Below are 16,485 nucleotides of genomic sequence, written 5' to 3' on the forward strand. Positions count from 1 at the left end.
TGCTTTCATTTTACTGAGGAAACAGAGCCAGCAAGGCTACGTGACTTGCCTAGGGTCACCCTGTTAGTGTGCCCTTCCTTCTTTTAATGACAGTGTGAATTACTGATTAGCTGTAAAACTTCTATGATGTCAGCAGAAAATGGGCTTTTTAAAAGAATTACTGAAACGCAGTAGTAAATGATTTACCTCGTAAGAAAAAAGAAAACCCACCACTACCATCATCCTCTTCATTCCTAGAACAAATATATAGAGTTATTATCAAGAGTACTTTGCATTAGCAAGTCTCCAGATAAATTATTTTTCTCACTGTTCGCACTTATTATTATTATTACTTATTATTAAAATGTTCATGGGGGGGTGCCTGGGTGGCTCAGTGGGTTAAAGCATCTGCATTTGGCTCAGGTCATGATCCCAGGGTCCTGGGATTGAGCCCCACACTGGGCTCTCTGCTCCACGAGGAGCCTGCTTCCTCCTCTCTCTCTGCCAGCTTCTTTACCTACTTGTGATCTCTCTCTGTCAAATAAATAAATAAAATCTTAAAAAAAAAAAAAGTTCATCGGATGCCAACACTCGGGAAGAAAGTACACCAAGTTGTATCTACCCAGCCAAGTCCAGGTACAAAGGCAAGCACCCCTGCTGCTGGGGCACATGTCCTCCATGTGTGGAGCACCCCTGTGGGTCTTCAAAACAAGCAACGTCCATTCACATTTGTGTGCAGACACTGGGTCCCCCAAGACTCACATACTAAGACTGATGTGAGCTATTCTGCTTGTTTTTCCCTTGTCTGCCATGCTGATGTGCTTTTCCTGAGGGGCATGAAGGCTGCCCTCAGAGTCTTCAAGGGTCAGACAGATGAGGGTGATGAGGCTTCCTAAGACAATGGAAAATGGCGGGAATGTTTCCAAGTGGAGAGGGCTAGCATGCTCTCCTTGGGGCAGCCACCACTCGACTCGGCTCCAGAGCACTGGCCATGTGAAATGTTGGCCAGTGAAGGCAGATGGCTGCTTTTTCTTTTTTTAAGAAGCCAGAAACCCAGAGTTCTATGTTAAATCTCCAATTCCCCCCTCCCCCCCCCGAAATGCTGGCAACTAATTTTGCTTTTTTTCTGCTCTGTGAGCCAAACTTTGGCCAAGTCCTACCAGTCTGTGAGCCCGAGCAGAATTTTCCAGGGCAGGCGTTGGGGGATTGGCTGGGCAGAAGACTGGGGTTAAGCGTGAGTGGTACTCTGGCTGTAAAGGCTTGTCGTGGCTTCCCAGTCCTTATGGCACCAGATTAATCAGAAGGAAGACGTGGTCATTTGTGACCTCAGTGGCATCCCCTTTACTTCATGCTTTGCTGACACAGTCACCTGCTGCTGTATGACAGGGGTGTGCAGGAAGGAGGTGGATGGAAGCTCCAACTACTGAAAATACTTGAGTATTTCAAAACACAATTATCACCACAAATGCAGCCACAGGATTTTCAGACAGACTTCCTTTCAGCCCCTTTTGTTCAGCCCTCAATCTGGAATACTGGAAGCTGGGTTCCTGGCCAATCAGCATTCTGCACAGACTATTCAGCTCAAGGCAACCAATAACTCCAACACCACTTGTACGCCGTGGATCTGTTAAGTCAATTTGGTCTTAAAAATTGTAGGGGAAAAATTACAGTAGAAGAGAATTTTTATCTGGGCTGAGAGCGTGTAGTTAAGTCAACACAATTCTTGCCCATGTGACTCAGAGTAAAGTCATGTAATTAATTTTAGAAGAATCCAAACAGATCTAATAAATTCACCCGGCAGATGCCTATTAAAATTAAAAATGCTCTTAAGGTTTTCCACAAATACTGCAGGTTGGAGAAGAGGAGGGTTATACCTTTAAAGTAGTGGTGGATTCTACAAAGGCCCTTTCTCTTCAGGCTCAGAAGAGTGGAAAGTTGAGACGATGAGATGGGAAATCAGGCAGGAGAAGCTGACTTTTGAAGTAAATGTTTTTGTTTAGAATGCTCGTATTGGGACGCCTGGGTGGCTCAGTGGGTTAAGCCTCTGCCTTCGGATCAGGTCACGCATGATTCTAGGGTCCTGGGATCGAGCCCCACATCAGGCTCTCTGCTCAGCAGGGAGCCTGCTTCCCTTCCTCTCTCTCTGTCTGCCTCTTTGCCTACTTGTGATCTCTGTCAAATAAATAAATAAAATCTTAAAAAAAAAAAAAATGCTCATGTTGACAGCCTCCCCACTATCATTGTCTGGGTATCTGCTGAAGTCTAAGTCTAGTGGAGCCCAGAGAAGCACAGTCAACAGAGAGGGAAACCAGCAAATGGCTGTAGATGCCCAGAAACACACCGTCTGTGGGTACAACTGCTCCAAGTCTCAAAAATTCCTTAAACAACCTCTTTACCTGCAAGAGCCCAGCTAGCTCCAGAGTCTGAAATTCAGAGGCAAGTGCCTGTTTGTGTTTTGTTCTCCTAAGCTCAAGGCCTGTCTACATCGCGCAGTCTTAGTGGGAAGACCCAGCCCTCATTCCGTGGAATGGGAAATGACAATGTGATTGAATGGGGATCTCTCCATGAAATAATCGTTTCAACAAGAAAATATATTGTCTACGTATTTACAAGGGTTGAGCCCAAAGTTGTGTAGGAAGGGAGTAATACATCACAACCCTGGCCGAAGACAACTGTAAAGTGTTCGTGTGGATGGCCCACAGTCTTGCCAGAACGCTTCCTCCCCTATGATGTACATGTTAACAATCTGATGATATGAAGATAGAAAGACACATAAAACAGCTATTTTTCCTGGCATGGAGCCCTACTGTAAACCTGGAGATACTTAAATACCCCATCGCAGCCTCAGTCCTGGCTAAGTGTAAGGATTAAAGGGTGTGCAGAACAGGTTTCTTCTGCGAGCATCGCCCTGCCAGCCAGCTTCTGGGGGTGGAGCACGGTGCATCTGCCCCATGCTGTCTTAACGTGGGAACCATGAAACTTGGGAGATGCAATAAAATAGCAGGGCTCAGCCTCATTGGCTTGTAGGGCACATGTACAAAGACGAATGCCAACTGGGGAAGGCCAAAGACTCCAGTGTCGTGTCGAGACAAATTAATCTTTGAAAGTACACGTGTATTTCCCAAGATTGAGAACCAGCGTTCTGAGTCTGTTATTCTTCCTTCGCCCGCTGCAAATGACCTGAGGTATCTGCTTCTGTATTAGGCTACAATACCACTCTGGAGCCCTTGGTAAATGTTGCCACTTCTGCTGGCCTGCTATAGTTTCTCATCTAACATCTAACAGCTGACTGGGATCTGGTTTATGTCTTGCTTACTCCCGTCACTGATTTCTCCTCTTTAGTGTTCTACTGAACAGAAGCCAGGAGAAACAAACAAGGGGACCTCAAGGCTTCTTCCCTTTGGGTTCAGAGTTTCTGCAATAGGAAGAACCAGCAAATCAATGAATGAACAGACGATCGCTTTTAACCTATCTATAAATACATGCTTATGTCTCTGGGTAATGGATTGCCCTGGTGAGCAAGTCATCATTTAAAGCTTAATTTTAATCTCCACACCAGAGATGGAGATACGGAACGGCTTGGGCTTTTCTCTCACACTCTCTCCCTCTTTTTCAAGATAAATCAAATTAATTAATGTGTACTTTCCAACTGAAGAAATGATTAAGACCAAGCTGTGTCTGTGAAACTGTAAGTTGCGATGCTACACTTGGGACTTGTTACTGCTTTTTTTGGCATGAAGAAGAGAGACACAGGTATCTAACATTAAGTGTTCTCAAAAGTGTAAGTTGGCAGTCAGTTCACCAAATTAATCTTCAAAGACCCCTCACTTACTAAGTTTGACCTTCCTACACACGAATCTTAAGCGATCGATGGACTACTGTAAGATAGCTTTGTTCAACAAAGATCATCTTTGGCAGGCTACTTCAAAGGCTTTACCAGTCTGGAAAGATGAAAAGGTATCCCCATTTTACATGATTTCCCCTATAGATTAAGACTTATTTGAAATATGTCTGAGAATTATGCGATATTTACTGAATTATGTGCCTTCTTTCCCCATAATCAGCAGCCCCAATGGGACTGCTTTTATTTCTAAGATTTAGGAGAATTTTCTACACAAATACAGCATTTTTAAGAATATATACAGCAGTCAGAAGAGTATATCTGGCATTTTTATTCACTACTGTTCCAGTGCAAGGCAGTATTTGAAACTAAAATATATAGAGAAAAATTTTTTTAACCAATACCATTTCAGGGGATGCCTGGGTGGATCAGTTGGTTAAGTGTCTGACTTCAGCTCAGGTCATGATTGCCAAGTCCTGGGATCAAGCCCCAGGTCAGGCTCCCTGCTTAGCAGAGTCTCTGCTTCTCGCTCTGCCCCTCCCAACTCCTGTGCTCACTCTCTCAAATAAATAAAAAAAGTCTTTAAAAAAAAAAAATACCATTTCAGGATGTGGTTTCAGATTCTCCCTATAGTATTCTTCAGAGTCTAAAAGGATACATTTCTTTCTTTTTAAACAAACATTGTGTGGTTTTATTTATGTCTAAGGTCATTCTAGAATTACTATGGAATTATGGAATTATTTCAATGAAGGGGTGAAGCAGGTAACAGAAATTAACAAACAGGGTTCATTATGGTGTATGTGTGTGTGTGTGCACACGCGCGAGCACACGCACATGTAAGCAAGTCTGCCTGTGTGTTGTGGGTGGGGTGTGGTGCCTGAAGGGAATAGTCACATTTAGGTCAAGAGGTCAGATCTTCTGATTTTTATCAGAAACCTTCTCCACCACCACCACCCCCCAAATATTGGCAACCACTTCAAATTTTTTTAAAGAACCAGAGCTGGACAAACAAAACACATCTGGGGGGTGGAAGGCTGCCTTAAACCTGCTGAGAAGAAAAGTATTTACATTAAAAAGAAAAAAATGCTTTCCATACTTTTGGAATGTGTTTTCGTGACCGTGAATAGGAACCTTTGACAGCCTTAAAATGGCTTTGGACAGAGGAACTAACAAGGTTCTGGGTCCTGTGTTCCAGGAGCAGCTTTGTGAAAGGGCTCTGATGCACCGGGAAGGAGGCTGCCGTGGTAACAGATACAGGTTTCTAATATAAAACACAGGAATCCGTGAATTCACAATGAAAAGATATGAAACACAGACCCCTTTTCTCTTAAATTTATCTTCAAGGTCATTTCATTTTAGGGAGGTGAACACAGCTGACTTGCCAAAAAAAAAAAAAAAAAAAAAAAAAAAAAATATATATATATATATATATATATATATATATATATATATATATTTAATAATATCCTTCTTTGCTCTCTGGCAGGGTGAAGTAGAGAAATAAAGTCTCTCCGCTGAACTACTATGAGGTCAGAAGCCTTGCTGCTATATTTCACACTGCTACACTTCGCTGGGGCTGGCTTCCCAGAAGATTCTGAGCCAATCAGTATTTCGCATGGCAACTGTAAGTACCCACGATCATCACTGTCATTCACTCCTTCTGTGGGCATTTTAGGTTGCATCACCCAGCAAAACACCCACCTTTTCTAAAACTTAAAAAAACAGGAGACTTGCTAGTAGACAACAGCAGGGCCTCATCAAATTGGGGAGATAGGTGTTCTATAACTCAGTTAAATACTGTCGGGGCGACCCCTGTGTGAACATGTGTGTGAGGATCTGAAACGTTCCTCAAGTCCCTCTGATGAAGTGTCCGGCCACGACAAGGAGGCCATCCTCGATCGTGCCCGGAAACCAGCAGTGGGAGAGTATCACTACCATGTGGGTATCGCCCGGAGCATGCCTTCTCACGCGTGGTTAATATGTGGACAATGTTACAAGATGAGAACAAGAAAGAACACTATTTTCTTCTTTTAGATTTAGAGGTAAAAACTTTGCAGGACTTTGGATTCACAGAGGACCTATTTTAACTATTTGTAACTGTCTTTTGGTCTCTGCTTCACTGTGAAGGGTAGAGAGTCATGTAATTAAGAGTTCAGATGATTATCCAAGGGGAAAAGTCCTACCTGCACGTGGGATCCAATAGCCCATATACTACTTCTTTCCCTTCCCTCCAAAAGACAAAATGTTTTATCGTAGTAAAGGTGAAAGGGAGCCCTTCTACCCAAATATCCATTTTCCCCGTAGCCATCCCAAAACAAACACTGAACAGACCCTAAGGAAAGTATTTAGCTACAGGGGATATGAAGGAGAACCATCATATGTGGCTTTCGGTTGGACAGTCCCTGAAAAGGAAAAGAATTTCATGAAAGTGAGCTGGCAGGACTTGGCACAGAAGACAATGAGTGCACAAAAGTCAGGGCGTGCTTAAGGACCAAACTGTGGAGTTCAAAATGACTAAAGAGGCAGTCCACCTGACTCAAGGTACCAAACCTTCATACACATTTATTAATCCCCATTTGGGATAGGTATTCGATCTCTGGTGCCCCTGTAAAGAAGAGTCCCCAGCCCAAATATGCTCTTGAAAATGGAAATGTCAGTGGACACTCAAATCCTTGACAGAAGAGGGACACAAACTATCTTAGCAAGCTCCTTGATGAATGGGTAAATGAAACTTCTGAGGGTGCAGGGGAACGCACGAGATAATCCCATACCAAGCCTGACTCTGAGTCAAATATACCAAGGCTCTCTAATACCCACTGTGAGTAATGCTCGGAGACTCGGGGATTTCAGTGCTGGGGTCTGAGCATGAATCTGTGAATGGGTTTCAAGCCATTATTTACAACCCACCCCAAAAAACATTTTTAAATATGACTCATCCTTCTTTCCTTCTGAGTTTCTCTGGAGGATTGCCAGTGCTCTGGAGAGTGTAGGTTTAAAGGCAGAGAGATTTTTGAAATGTAGGTATTTCTAAAGGTCAGATATTATTACAAATTGCCCGCTCTCAGCTCAAGAGAACAGGAGGAAAGCAGAAATATGTTCATTGACAGATCTCCAAGTCAGAGAAAATTCCAGATCACCCGACTGGCTACACTCCGTTTGACCCTGTCCTGTCAAAGCCCCCACTTCTGTGAGATTAGCCAATTGCTTAACTCAAGAGTGAACTTCCCACAGTTCCTAGAATGCCAACCAACGTAGCGGGGCTGCCTTCAATAGTAGATTATTCCAACTGGACGCCTGTGGAGACTGTATTTTTCTTCTGGCTCCTGGATGAGGGTTCTCGCCTCCAGACCACATTGCCTTTGTGGTGATTGATGGGAAAGCTGCTTTGAAATAGTTTTGTCCGGAGACAAGATCTTTGGCAGGCTGCCCCTTAGGCTTAGCACTCTAAAGAAGATGAAAAGAAAACTGGAAGAAAAGAGCACCTTCGTGTAAAGGGTTCACTTGCAAGTTTAACCCCCCAAAAGAGGGACAAGTCAGAAGTTGTGACACCGAGAAACAGAAGTCTGGGCTGATTATCATCTAGAAATGAAACTGTAACTTGATCGTCCTCACAGAGCACCCATCTATCACAGGCTTTCCTAAAATAACAAGACTCCTTGGATAGAGAAAGGGGTGGCATGGACTGACTTAAATATGGTTTTGTTTTGGGGCCAGGGCCCTCCCCTGCCTGCCCTGTCAATTCCTGGCTTGATTTCCTCTCCCTCTCTTGCCCCATCTCTTCTTTTCACAGATACAAAACAGTATCCGGTGTTTGTGGGCCACAAGCCAGGACGGAACACCACACAGAGGCACCGACTGGACATCCAGATGATTATGACCATGAACAGAACCCTCTACGTTGCTGCTAGGTGAGTGGCGTTTGCCTCATGTCTGCCTGAAGAGCGTCTGGAGGGCTCAGATCTGAACGTACCTGTGATGCACCATTTTAAAGACCATGACATTCCCAAACAATGCGCTGCTGAGCTTAAAAAGGCTACTTCTGTTGGTCAATCATGCTTTTAAGATTTTCTGTGTCTGTTTAACTACAGGTGGATTTAGATGGAAGTGTTTGCATACGCTGGAGAGTAGACTTAAATAATCCACTGTTTGTCTTGAAAATATATGCAAATAGCTAATCGTGCAACCAGGAGAGCACTTCCATCCTTGATACTTGTTAAATTAATCCGAATGTGTAAACATGTATTATCCAGTGTGTGTGTAAGTGTAATAGTCACTTTGTAGTGAGTATGCAGTATATATCATTACTGCAATAGAATGACAGTAGCACCAGTTTTAAAAGAGTTTTTAATTTGGATCTAGTTAACAAAATACTCAACCACTGGGTAATGTCATTTAAACAGACCATGTCTTAAGGGCTGAATAGCATAGCAAGAAAACAGCCCAAACAGGGCTCATACGGATTTAGGCTTATGTCTTTATTCTTCATTAACCGGGACCACAACCTCTCTGGCCATGATGTGTCTCTCTCAAATTAGACGTCAGATTATTTTAAGAAGTCCCTTGGGGTTCTAACAATGGATAATCCCCAATCTTGGAGGTGCCTAGTTCATTCAAAAAAATTCTAAATGAAAAGTGACAAAGAACACTGTCTTGTGGGGTTCCAGAGTGATCTTCACCTGGGTCCATACTGAAGAATCACTGCACAGTGGGAAGAACAGAGATTATGTCTGTGATAGTTGCATGGCTGTGAGTGTGGATAAGGAGCGGGTCAATAAGAGCAGTGGTTCATTCTTCTAAAGCCCTTAGGTGTTCTCAAACGAAAAGCTATGTGACATAAACCAAAAACCGATGGCCACATTACAATATCCTGCGAGTACCCCACAACATGTCCCGGGGAGCAATGCCGAAACCCTTTCCAACAACTGTACTTCACAAATACGTACATGTTACATATTAGTTGTATGTGCTGTGTAAGTTCTTTACAAATGTTTGTTCATTCGATCCTGGAAAAGAACCCTAGTTCAGTGAAGAAGCTATTATCTCCCTGTCTTACAGGAAGAAACCCAGGGAGAGGAAGGGGAAATGCCTGGGACCAAAATGACAAAGGCAGGATTTGAAGTGGGGTGGCCTTGCTCTAGAAGCTGGGCATTGACTCCCAGTACTGGGCAGCCTGCTGAGGAGGTGAGCTGGGACCACTGGTCCTAGCAGTAACTTTCTCCCAGCTTCTGTGCAGGAACACAGCCAGCGTGGGTATTCCTCAGCTGCAATGAGGTCCTCAGTAGGTGACCCTCTGGTAGAAGAGTAGGTCCTTCTTTCTTTAGGGTGGGGGCCTAAGATTTTATTTAATTATCTGATAGAGAGGCATGAGTGGGGCTAGGAGCTGAGAGAGAAGCAGGCTCCCCGATAAACAGGGAGCCCAGTACGGGACTCGATCCCAGGACTCTGGGATCACGACCTCAGCCGAAAGCAGCCACTTAATGACTGAGCCACCCAGGCGCTCCCATCAGTTCCTTTTTAAATATCATTTTTGGATTCCTAAATGCAGCCGCACTGGAAGATTACACGTGTAGTCGATTGTCTATAGGCTGGTCAAAACAAACAATTCAACACTGGATCTTCTATGAATGATTTAGTCTGCAATTCAGTCTCTAAGAGTGAAAACAGGATAACAGACAACCCTCGTACCTGATGATTTAGTGCCGGTGTGGACTGCAGGTCCAGGGTGGCACCTGAGTCAGGAGCAAAGTGCTGTGTCAACTTAAAAAGTGACAGTTATTCCAGCTCGTTAAAACCCAGACAGTGTTATCCTCCCCATGCCCCCTGCCAAAAGGAGAAACGTAAAGGAGAAAAAGGAGAGAAACACATTCATTTTTTTTAAAACTAAAAAGTGAACAGACTGCAGATGTCAGAACAGACCTGCCTTTCATAAAGGTCAAATTTGTAAGACCCCTGCACTGACCTATCGGTTTCCATTCTATACACAGCAACTTGCCTTTAGTACCCACCCTTGGGAAAACTCCTGAAGGATTTTCCTGGTCACTATGTTTAGGGTCTCTCCCCTCCCTTTTCCCAGCACAGCCCAGAGATATCCCAGTTCCTGGGCAGCAAGTGACACGATGTGAAGTCCAGTCCTTCCCCCAGGCTCAAACCACGGCAACGTAATTCAGTTTTGCTCACTAAAGTGGGGGAAGAGGGAAGTCCTCAGACTAAGTCAATTTGTGTTCAAATAACTGAATTCAGAAGCTTATGAATCCCGAGATGTACACACGGACAGGAGGGAATAACCGCCCACCACAGCCTTAGGTTTAGCATAAAGTGTGCTTTCTATTTGCTAGGTAGTGTGCTCTCTTGGATACTGAAAAAGACTGCAGTGGTCCAAAAGACTTCATTCACAGAATCCTATTTTTAAAATGGGCTTCCTGAGTCTTGTAGACAACTGGCGTCAGTCAGTCATCAGAAGCCAAGTCCCATCCAGAACCCAGAGACTGAGTGAGCCTTGATAGCAGGGACCCTTCAATTCTGCCTTATTACTATCCATTTTGAAAATCTTTTTTGTTGTTGTGTAATCTCCAAACTGCTAATTAACATAAACAGGCCATGCCAGAAGGGGGCAATCCCAGAGCTTTCAGAGGAATTGCCAGTGCATATTAATCAGCTGTTAATTTACAATTCATATGTTCTGTTCCTACTTAAAGTTTTCAGGGGAGGAAGGGCAAGGAAAAACCTAGAGTCATCTCAAACCTGATACCAAAGTAATAGGCAATTCCATCCCAATAATGAGCCTGACCCACAGCACCACCAATAAAGTCAAACAAGTAATAAACGAATGCAATAAAACTGCCTTGAAATTAAAGGGCAGGGTGATTCTGGCAACCTACTGAGGTTCCAAGAACTTCCCAATTCAGCAATTTACAAAAACAGGCTCACCATTCTCCCCCTCACCACCCTGAGAGACAGAAAGAGACACACACACACACACACACACACACACACACACGGCTCAAAGACTCACAGTTGCAAGGAAATTCTGTAAGCCAACCGCCTTGCCCCCAACTTTTATTTTCACATGAGAAAGCCTGTTTGTATTTCTGTTTTTCTCTGTTGTACTTTTCCTAAAAGCAGTAGCAGATCTCCAAAGAAGGTGGGGGGAGGGGGAATTAAAGGGAATCCTGACAGCAGATCATTCCTTTCTTCTTCTTCTTCCTTTTTTTTTTTCCTTCCCCACTCTCTCCACTTTCTCCTAAGTAATGAGGCGCCCTAAAAGTACATGGGAGCCTTGAGGTCCTGGTTAAAAGCTGTGGGTAATTTTCCAGCCCCAGGACTTCCTGCGTTTTAGAAAAAGTCAATGTTATTTCAAGGGAAAATGAGCTGTTTTGCTTTCCCTCACTAGCCCCCCATCTCCTCAGTTGAGTGAGTTCTTTTCTTTTCTTTCTTCTGAATCCCAGACAAAAACGCCCTTGTACTCGGCTCACACAGAAGGGGATGTTTAAATATAGCCCCACACCTGAGCTGCTGATTCTGTTTCTTCCCTTCCAGGGGGAGATTGGCAGCAGATCGTAAAGGCAACCAGATTCTCAGCAGAACAGGAAGGTGAACAGAAGCAAGAAATGTAAACTTTAGCTCAAGCACATTTTAGACCTTAATTGACCATCACTGTGTGAAGAAAACAGTGCTTTCTGGAAATAATTTCACCTTTATCATCTCCCATCTTGTCAATCACATCATCAAAACTAAGGCCGGAAATAAGTTTCGTACGGGGAGAAACAGCCAGAGATGAGCTCTTTGTTAGCTCCCATGATGAAGGAAGGTGGTCTGTTGATTACCACGTGTTTGGTACATGGATTGGAAGATACTGAAAGGGCGTGGGGAAACCCACCTGTGTTCTGGGTTTTGGGACAGTTTCACTCTCAAAGTCCTCTCTCCTGAACTACATACATACAGAGATTGTAGTATTGGTATGAGGGAGACAACAGCAAAGTTTTCATAAAAGGTGTCCTTCTTAGCAAGATGCCACGACTTGTCGGAAGTAGCAAAGTGTGATCGAGGGGTATCTCCTGCAGGCTGAACTGTTCCCTTTTTCTTGCATGCGGAGGTCTCTTTTCTAATAAAGTGGATATGGATTTATCTGCCTTGAATGAGACAGACACTCATTCAGGAAAAAATTAACTATCCTGACCCCTGTATCTGACATGGTATCAATTTCTCATTGTTTGCAGGGACCATATTTATACTGTTGATATGGACACCTCACACACAGAAGAAATCTATTGTAGCAAAGTAAGTAGTTTTAAAACCATCTTTCTAAAACGAAGAGGTTTAGGATAGCTCTAAAAAGGATTACGTATTTGAAATGCACTGAGTGAGATGACATGGCGAATAATTTGGATTTTTTTTTTTTTTTGTGGTCCTACTAACGTGGGATGAATCTGTGTTTGAAAACAGCTATCTACTTCAAAGTTTATTCACCAAATATGTGTGCCTGTGTCCCCTGGAGTTTTAGGTCATTTCCAAATTCCTTTAAAAAAATAATACCATGTTTGTCCAGAAAAATAAAGTTTTCATATGTAAAATTCTGCCCCACAAATGTTTCAATGTTATGTTTCCACGTCTTGCAGTATTAAGTTTGATTTGCCTGTTGTGGCTCAGGAATCTAATCATTAACCACTTCAGAAAGACATAAAATATAACTTAAGCTTCCCCTATAACTCCACATGGAGGTATTTTAGTTAATAAAATCTGCCACAGAAGTAGACGATCCCTTCAGTCCATGAATTTACGTGGAGTGGAACCTGAATTAAACCTTTGTCCACCAAAAGTGAATGTCCCCTTTATGTTTAAGTAAATGACTTCCATATTTTAAGGGAAAAGGCATGCTTTATGAAAACTGATTTATCAACTGAAAGGAAAGGGCAAGGACATATAGTTTATCAAAATGAGCGTCATTTAGCAAGTTGATTTGGATATTTTATGAGAAATTTCCATGCCGTTGTTTGTTTTTTCCTTTTCTCCTTCATCTTTATCTCAAGGAGAAGCAGCTCATTCTGTAGTTTAATGAATAGATAGGAGTTCAAAATTAAATGAACGGTTCCCATCTCCAATCTTTTGTTGTTATGGTGAATTAATCATGGAGAAAGGGTGCGGAAAGCTTTCAATAAATATATGTTCAGCCACCATCTCCCCAAGGGAACTCTTACTTCTAAAATCAAATGCAACAACCTCTAGGCTCTAATTGATTTCTTTCTTGATCCCTGCAGAAACTGACATGGAAATCTAGACAGGCTGATGTAGACACATGCAGAATGAAGGGAAAACATAAGGTAGGCAATTTTCATTCCTCCTGCAGCTGCCACTTTGGGTTAAGTTTTTGACGGTTATCTCCAGCCGTAGACCGTGATGTGGAATGGATCATGCTAGTCCCTTTTCCCCCAGTAATTGCTTTTTCCATCAACTTATTGAAGGCTTTAATTTGCAAAAACAGTTTGCTTTTAATGTGATGAAATATTACGACAGCTGCTAGGGCTGCATCATGAACTACTTAGGGGCACCAGGGATTATGGACACCAAGCCCGCTGCCCCAGCTCTTCTGAGCGCACTGGCCAGTAGCCCACCGCACAGACCTGAGTCCTTGGGGAGGGTGAGGAAGAGCTCAGAACAGAGCTGCACAGACAGACAGGGGTTTGTACCTTGAGTCCCAGAACAGCATAAAAACACACTTCAGCCAGGAGCCTTGCCCAGCAAGGGACCTTGGGACATCTGGCATTAAAATTAATACAGTGGGAGGTTGGCACTTGCACGCTCGTTCTCTCTACCCTGTGCTTTTAGTTAATGTTTAAAAAAAAAAAAAAAAAAGCCGTTGTTGTCCACGTCATTTTTTGGTTAAACATCAGGAGGGGCTCGCTTTTTTTTTTTTTTTAAAGATTTTATTTATTTATTTGACAGAGATTACAGGTAGGCAGAGAGGCAGGCAGAGAGAGAGGGGAAGCAGGCTCCCCACTGAGCAGAGAGCCCGATGTGGGGCTCGATCCCAGGACCCTGAGATCATGACCTGAGCCGAAGGCAGAGGCTTAACCCACTGAGCCACCCAGGTGCCCCAGGGGCTCGAATTCTTAACAGGGGAACTCTTTAATCCTACCATCAGCAGATGGTGGGAGATGGTGAAGGATGGATTTCTCTGTTGGCCAGACAGAACACAAAAGAGTTTGAATTATTTTTCAGGATGAGTGTCACAACTTTATTAAAGTTCTTCTAAAGAAAAACGATGATACTTTGTTTGTCTGTGGAACGAATGCCTTCAACCCTTCCTGCAGAAACTATAAGGTAAGTGCGGTTTTGTCTGCTAGAACCACACGGGCCGGAGGTATTCCGTGATTTACTGTGAGTATACCTGCAGCGACCTAAGAGGGGTAATTCAACACCATGTGGGTTCCTCTCACCCACTGGACTTAATGTACTGCTCCACATGAGTGATTCTGAGCAGGCTCCTAAGCTTCCTGTTTGTGCAGGACTGACTGACACATCTTTAAGGAGCCTTCCCAGCAAAGTTCGTTTCTCTAAGACCCTATTCTTCATTGTTCAGAGTGCCAACAGACTTTTGCATGTACACCATGTGGACTTACTCTCTCTCCCCCCCCACCTTCTCCCTCCCACCTCACCTTCCTCTCTGAGCACAAAAACACACTTAGGTTGTGAGTGATTCCTATTTTAAGAGGTATCTCAAACACACACCAGTGCAAACTGTGGGCTTTCTTCTAGGAGAGACTTCTAAGAATGCAGAAGTTTAATTCCATTTAGTACTCGCCACTGTGGCCTTTATGCAAGGGAAAGCAAAATTAAGTCTTGGAGCATTAACAGATCAAGTTAGTTCTGAGCGGCAGACGGAGGCGCTGCTCAAGCAGCCCCACATCTGTTCTCCCCCTTTGCCCGTCCTTCCCGCTGCGGCCCTTCTTCCCGCACACATGTACTGTGTTCCTCGTGTGGCCAGGCACTGAGGCCGTAAGAACAAAGAGGGGGCCTCCATCCTTAGGGAAGCCACACAGGAAGAAGACAACTATAATTCCATGAGGGGCAGAGCATTATGGAAGGACAACGGAAAGGTGCTCACCTTAGCCTGAGGTGGAGAATCAGAGAAGGCTTCCAGAAGGGGGCAGATGGCCCCACTCTGGAGATGCTCCCCGCAACTGTTCTCACATAGGGAACATGAATGCACCCAGCCCGGGAGACACCCTCAAGCTCCACGAACGTCCAGAGCCTGACCCAGTGCCTCCCAACGCGTGCTCTGTTCACTTGTGTGGGGTAACAGGGACTGCGGCGTCTAACCTTTGTTTTAAAGTAGACCTTAGCCAAAGGAAGAGAGGAGGACATTCCAGGCAGGGGGAATGGCAGGAACAAAGGCACTGAGAAGAAACAGCCTGTTGAGCTTGAGAAACTTCCTGTGGGTCTAAGTGCTGGACTCTGAAGCGACAAGTAGTACCAGCAGAGACTGGAGAGGTAGGTGCCCCCTAGGGACGAAGGGAGAACAGATTCGGGAACTACTCAAGGGACAAAAACCAGTAGGACGTCATAACGGATAAGCAGCCCAAGATAAGGAGAGAGAGGGGGTAAGAATGACTGCTGTGCTCGCTCGTGGGGAAGTGGACGGATGGAGCTGCCCGCACTGCAACCGGGAGGAAGAGCAAAAGAGCACTGGGGCTGGGAGCAGGTTGTCAGAAGGTGGGGCTTGGGTTCCCACTCAGGACGCCCAGCCCCGTGGATGGCACTGCCTGGGAGATGTGAACAGGAAGAGCTAACAAGAAGACAGATGAGTGAGCCTTAATTTAGGGAGAGACATGGAGAGAAATACATATTTGGGTATCACCGGCATAAAGTGAAGCCCCAGGGTGTAAAGAATGCAAAGAGAAATGATGGGCTGATATCCAAAGCAACGTTTCGTGGGACAGTTTTTTTGGGTTTTTTTTTTTTTAATATTTTATTTATTTATTTGACAGACAGAGATCACAAGTAGGCAGAAAGGCAGGCAGAGAGAGAGGAGGAAGCAGGCTCCCCACTGAGCAGAGAGCCTGAATGCGGGGCTTGATCCCAGGACCCTAGGATCATGACCTGAGCCGAAGGCAGAGGCTTTAACCCACTGAGCCACCCAGGCGCCCCTCGTGGGACAGTTTTAAAAGACCATCAGCCTGGGCAGGCACCTGGGTGGCTCAGGTCATGGTCTCAGGGTCGTGGGACTGAGCCCCATATCCAGCTCTCTGCTCAGCAGGGAGCCTGCTTCCCCCCACCCCCTCTGCCTGCCTCTCTGCCTACTTGTGATCTCTCTCTCTCTGTCGAATAAATAAATAAAATCATTTTTTAAAATTAGGGGGAAAAAAAGACCCTCGGCCTTCACACAGACATCAGAGGGAGGGTCTGTCTTATTAACCTCATGCTCAACTTCCATCTGACACTTGGAAATGGGCACCTGCAGGGGCACGATTAGGGTGAGGCAAGGGAGGCATTCACCCCAGGCACAAAATGTAGGGGACCCACTAAAAATATTCAGTGGCAAGGTAAGGTAAGTGATAATTCAGAAAAATCTAAATTAATGTAAAAAACACTGTCCTAAAATAGCAAACTTTCTAATAACAACAGGACCCATTCGGTCTGCAGCAGGCAGTGAGTGCAAACATTTCCTC

At 44.4% G+C, this 16,485-nt stretch overlaps 1 protein-coding gene across 3 annotated transcripts in view; it reads left to right on the plus strand.

Moving 5' to 3' along the window:
• SEMA6A (semaphorin 6A) overlaps positions 1-16,485 on the plus strand; it is a 128,184-nt gene that overhangs the window by 59,977 nt on the left and 51,722 nt on the right. For all 3 annotated transcript variants that reach the window (XM_004759076.3, XM_004759078.3, XM_004759077.3), the window contains exons 2-6: positions 5,307-5,444; positions 7,611-7,728; positions 12,037-12,097; positions 13,075-13,137; positions 14,036-14,137. In XM_004759076.3, the coding sequence (XP_004759133.1) occupies positions 5,345-5,444; positions 7,611-7,728; positions 12,037-12,097; positions 13,075-13,137; positions 14,036-14,137 (444 nt within the window). In that variant the 5' untranslated portion in view covers positions 5,307-5,344. The remainder of the gene's footprint in view (positions 1-5,306; positions 5,445-7,610; positions 7,729-12,036; positions 12,098-13,074; positions 13,138-14,035; positions 14,138-16,485) is intronic.

The sequence above is a fragment of the Mustela putorius genome, unplaced genomic scaffold (assembly GCF_011764305.1).
Source record: "Mustela putorius furo isolate JIRA1106 unplaced genomic scaffold, ASM1176430v1.1 tig00003923_pilon_pilon_pilon, whole genome shotgun sequence".
Lineage (NCBI taxonomy): Eukaryota > Metazoa > Chordata > Mammalia > Carnivora > Mustelidae > Mustela > Mustela putorius.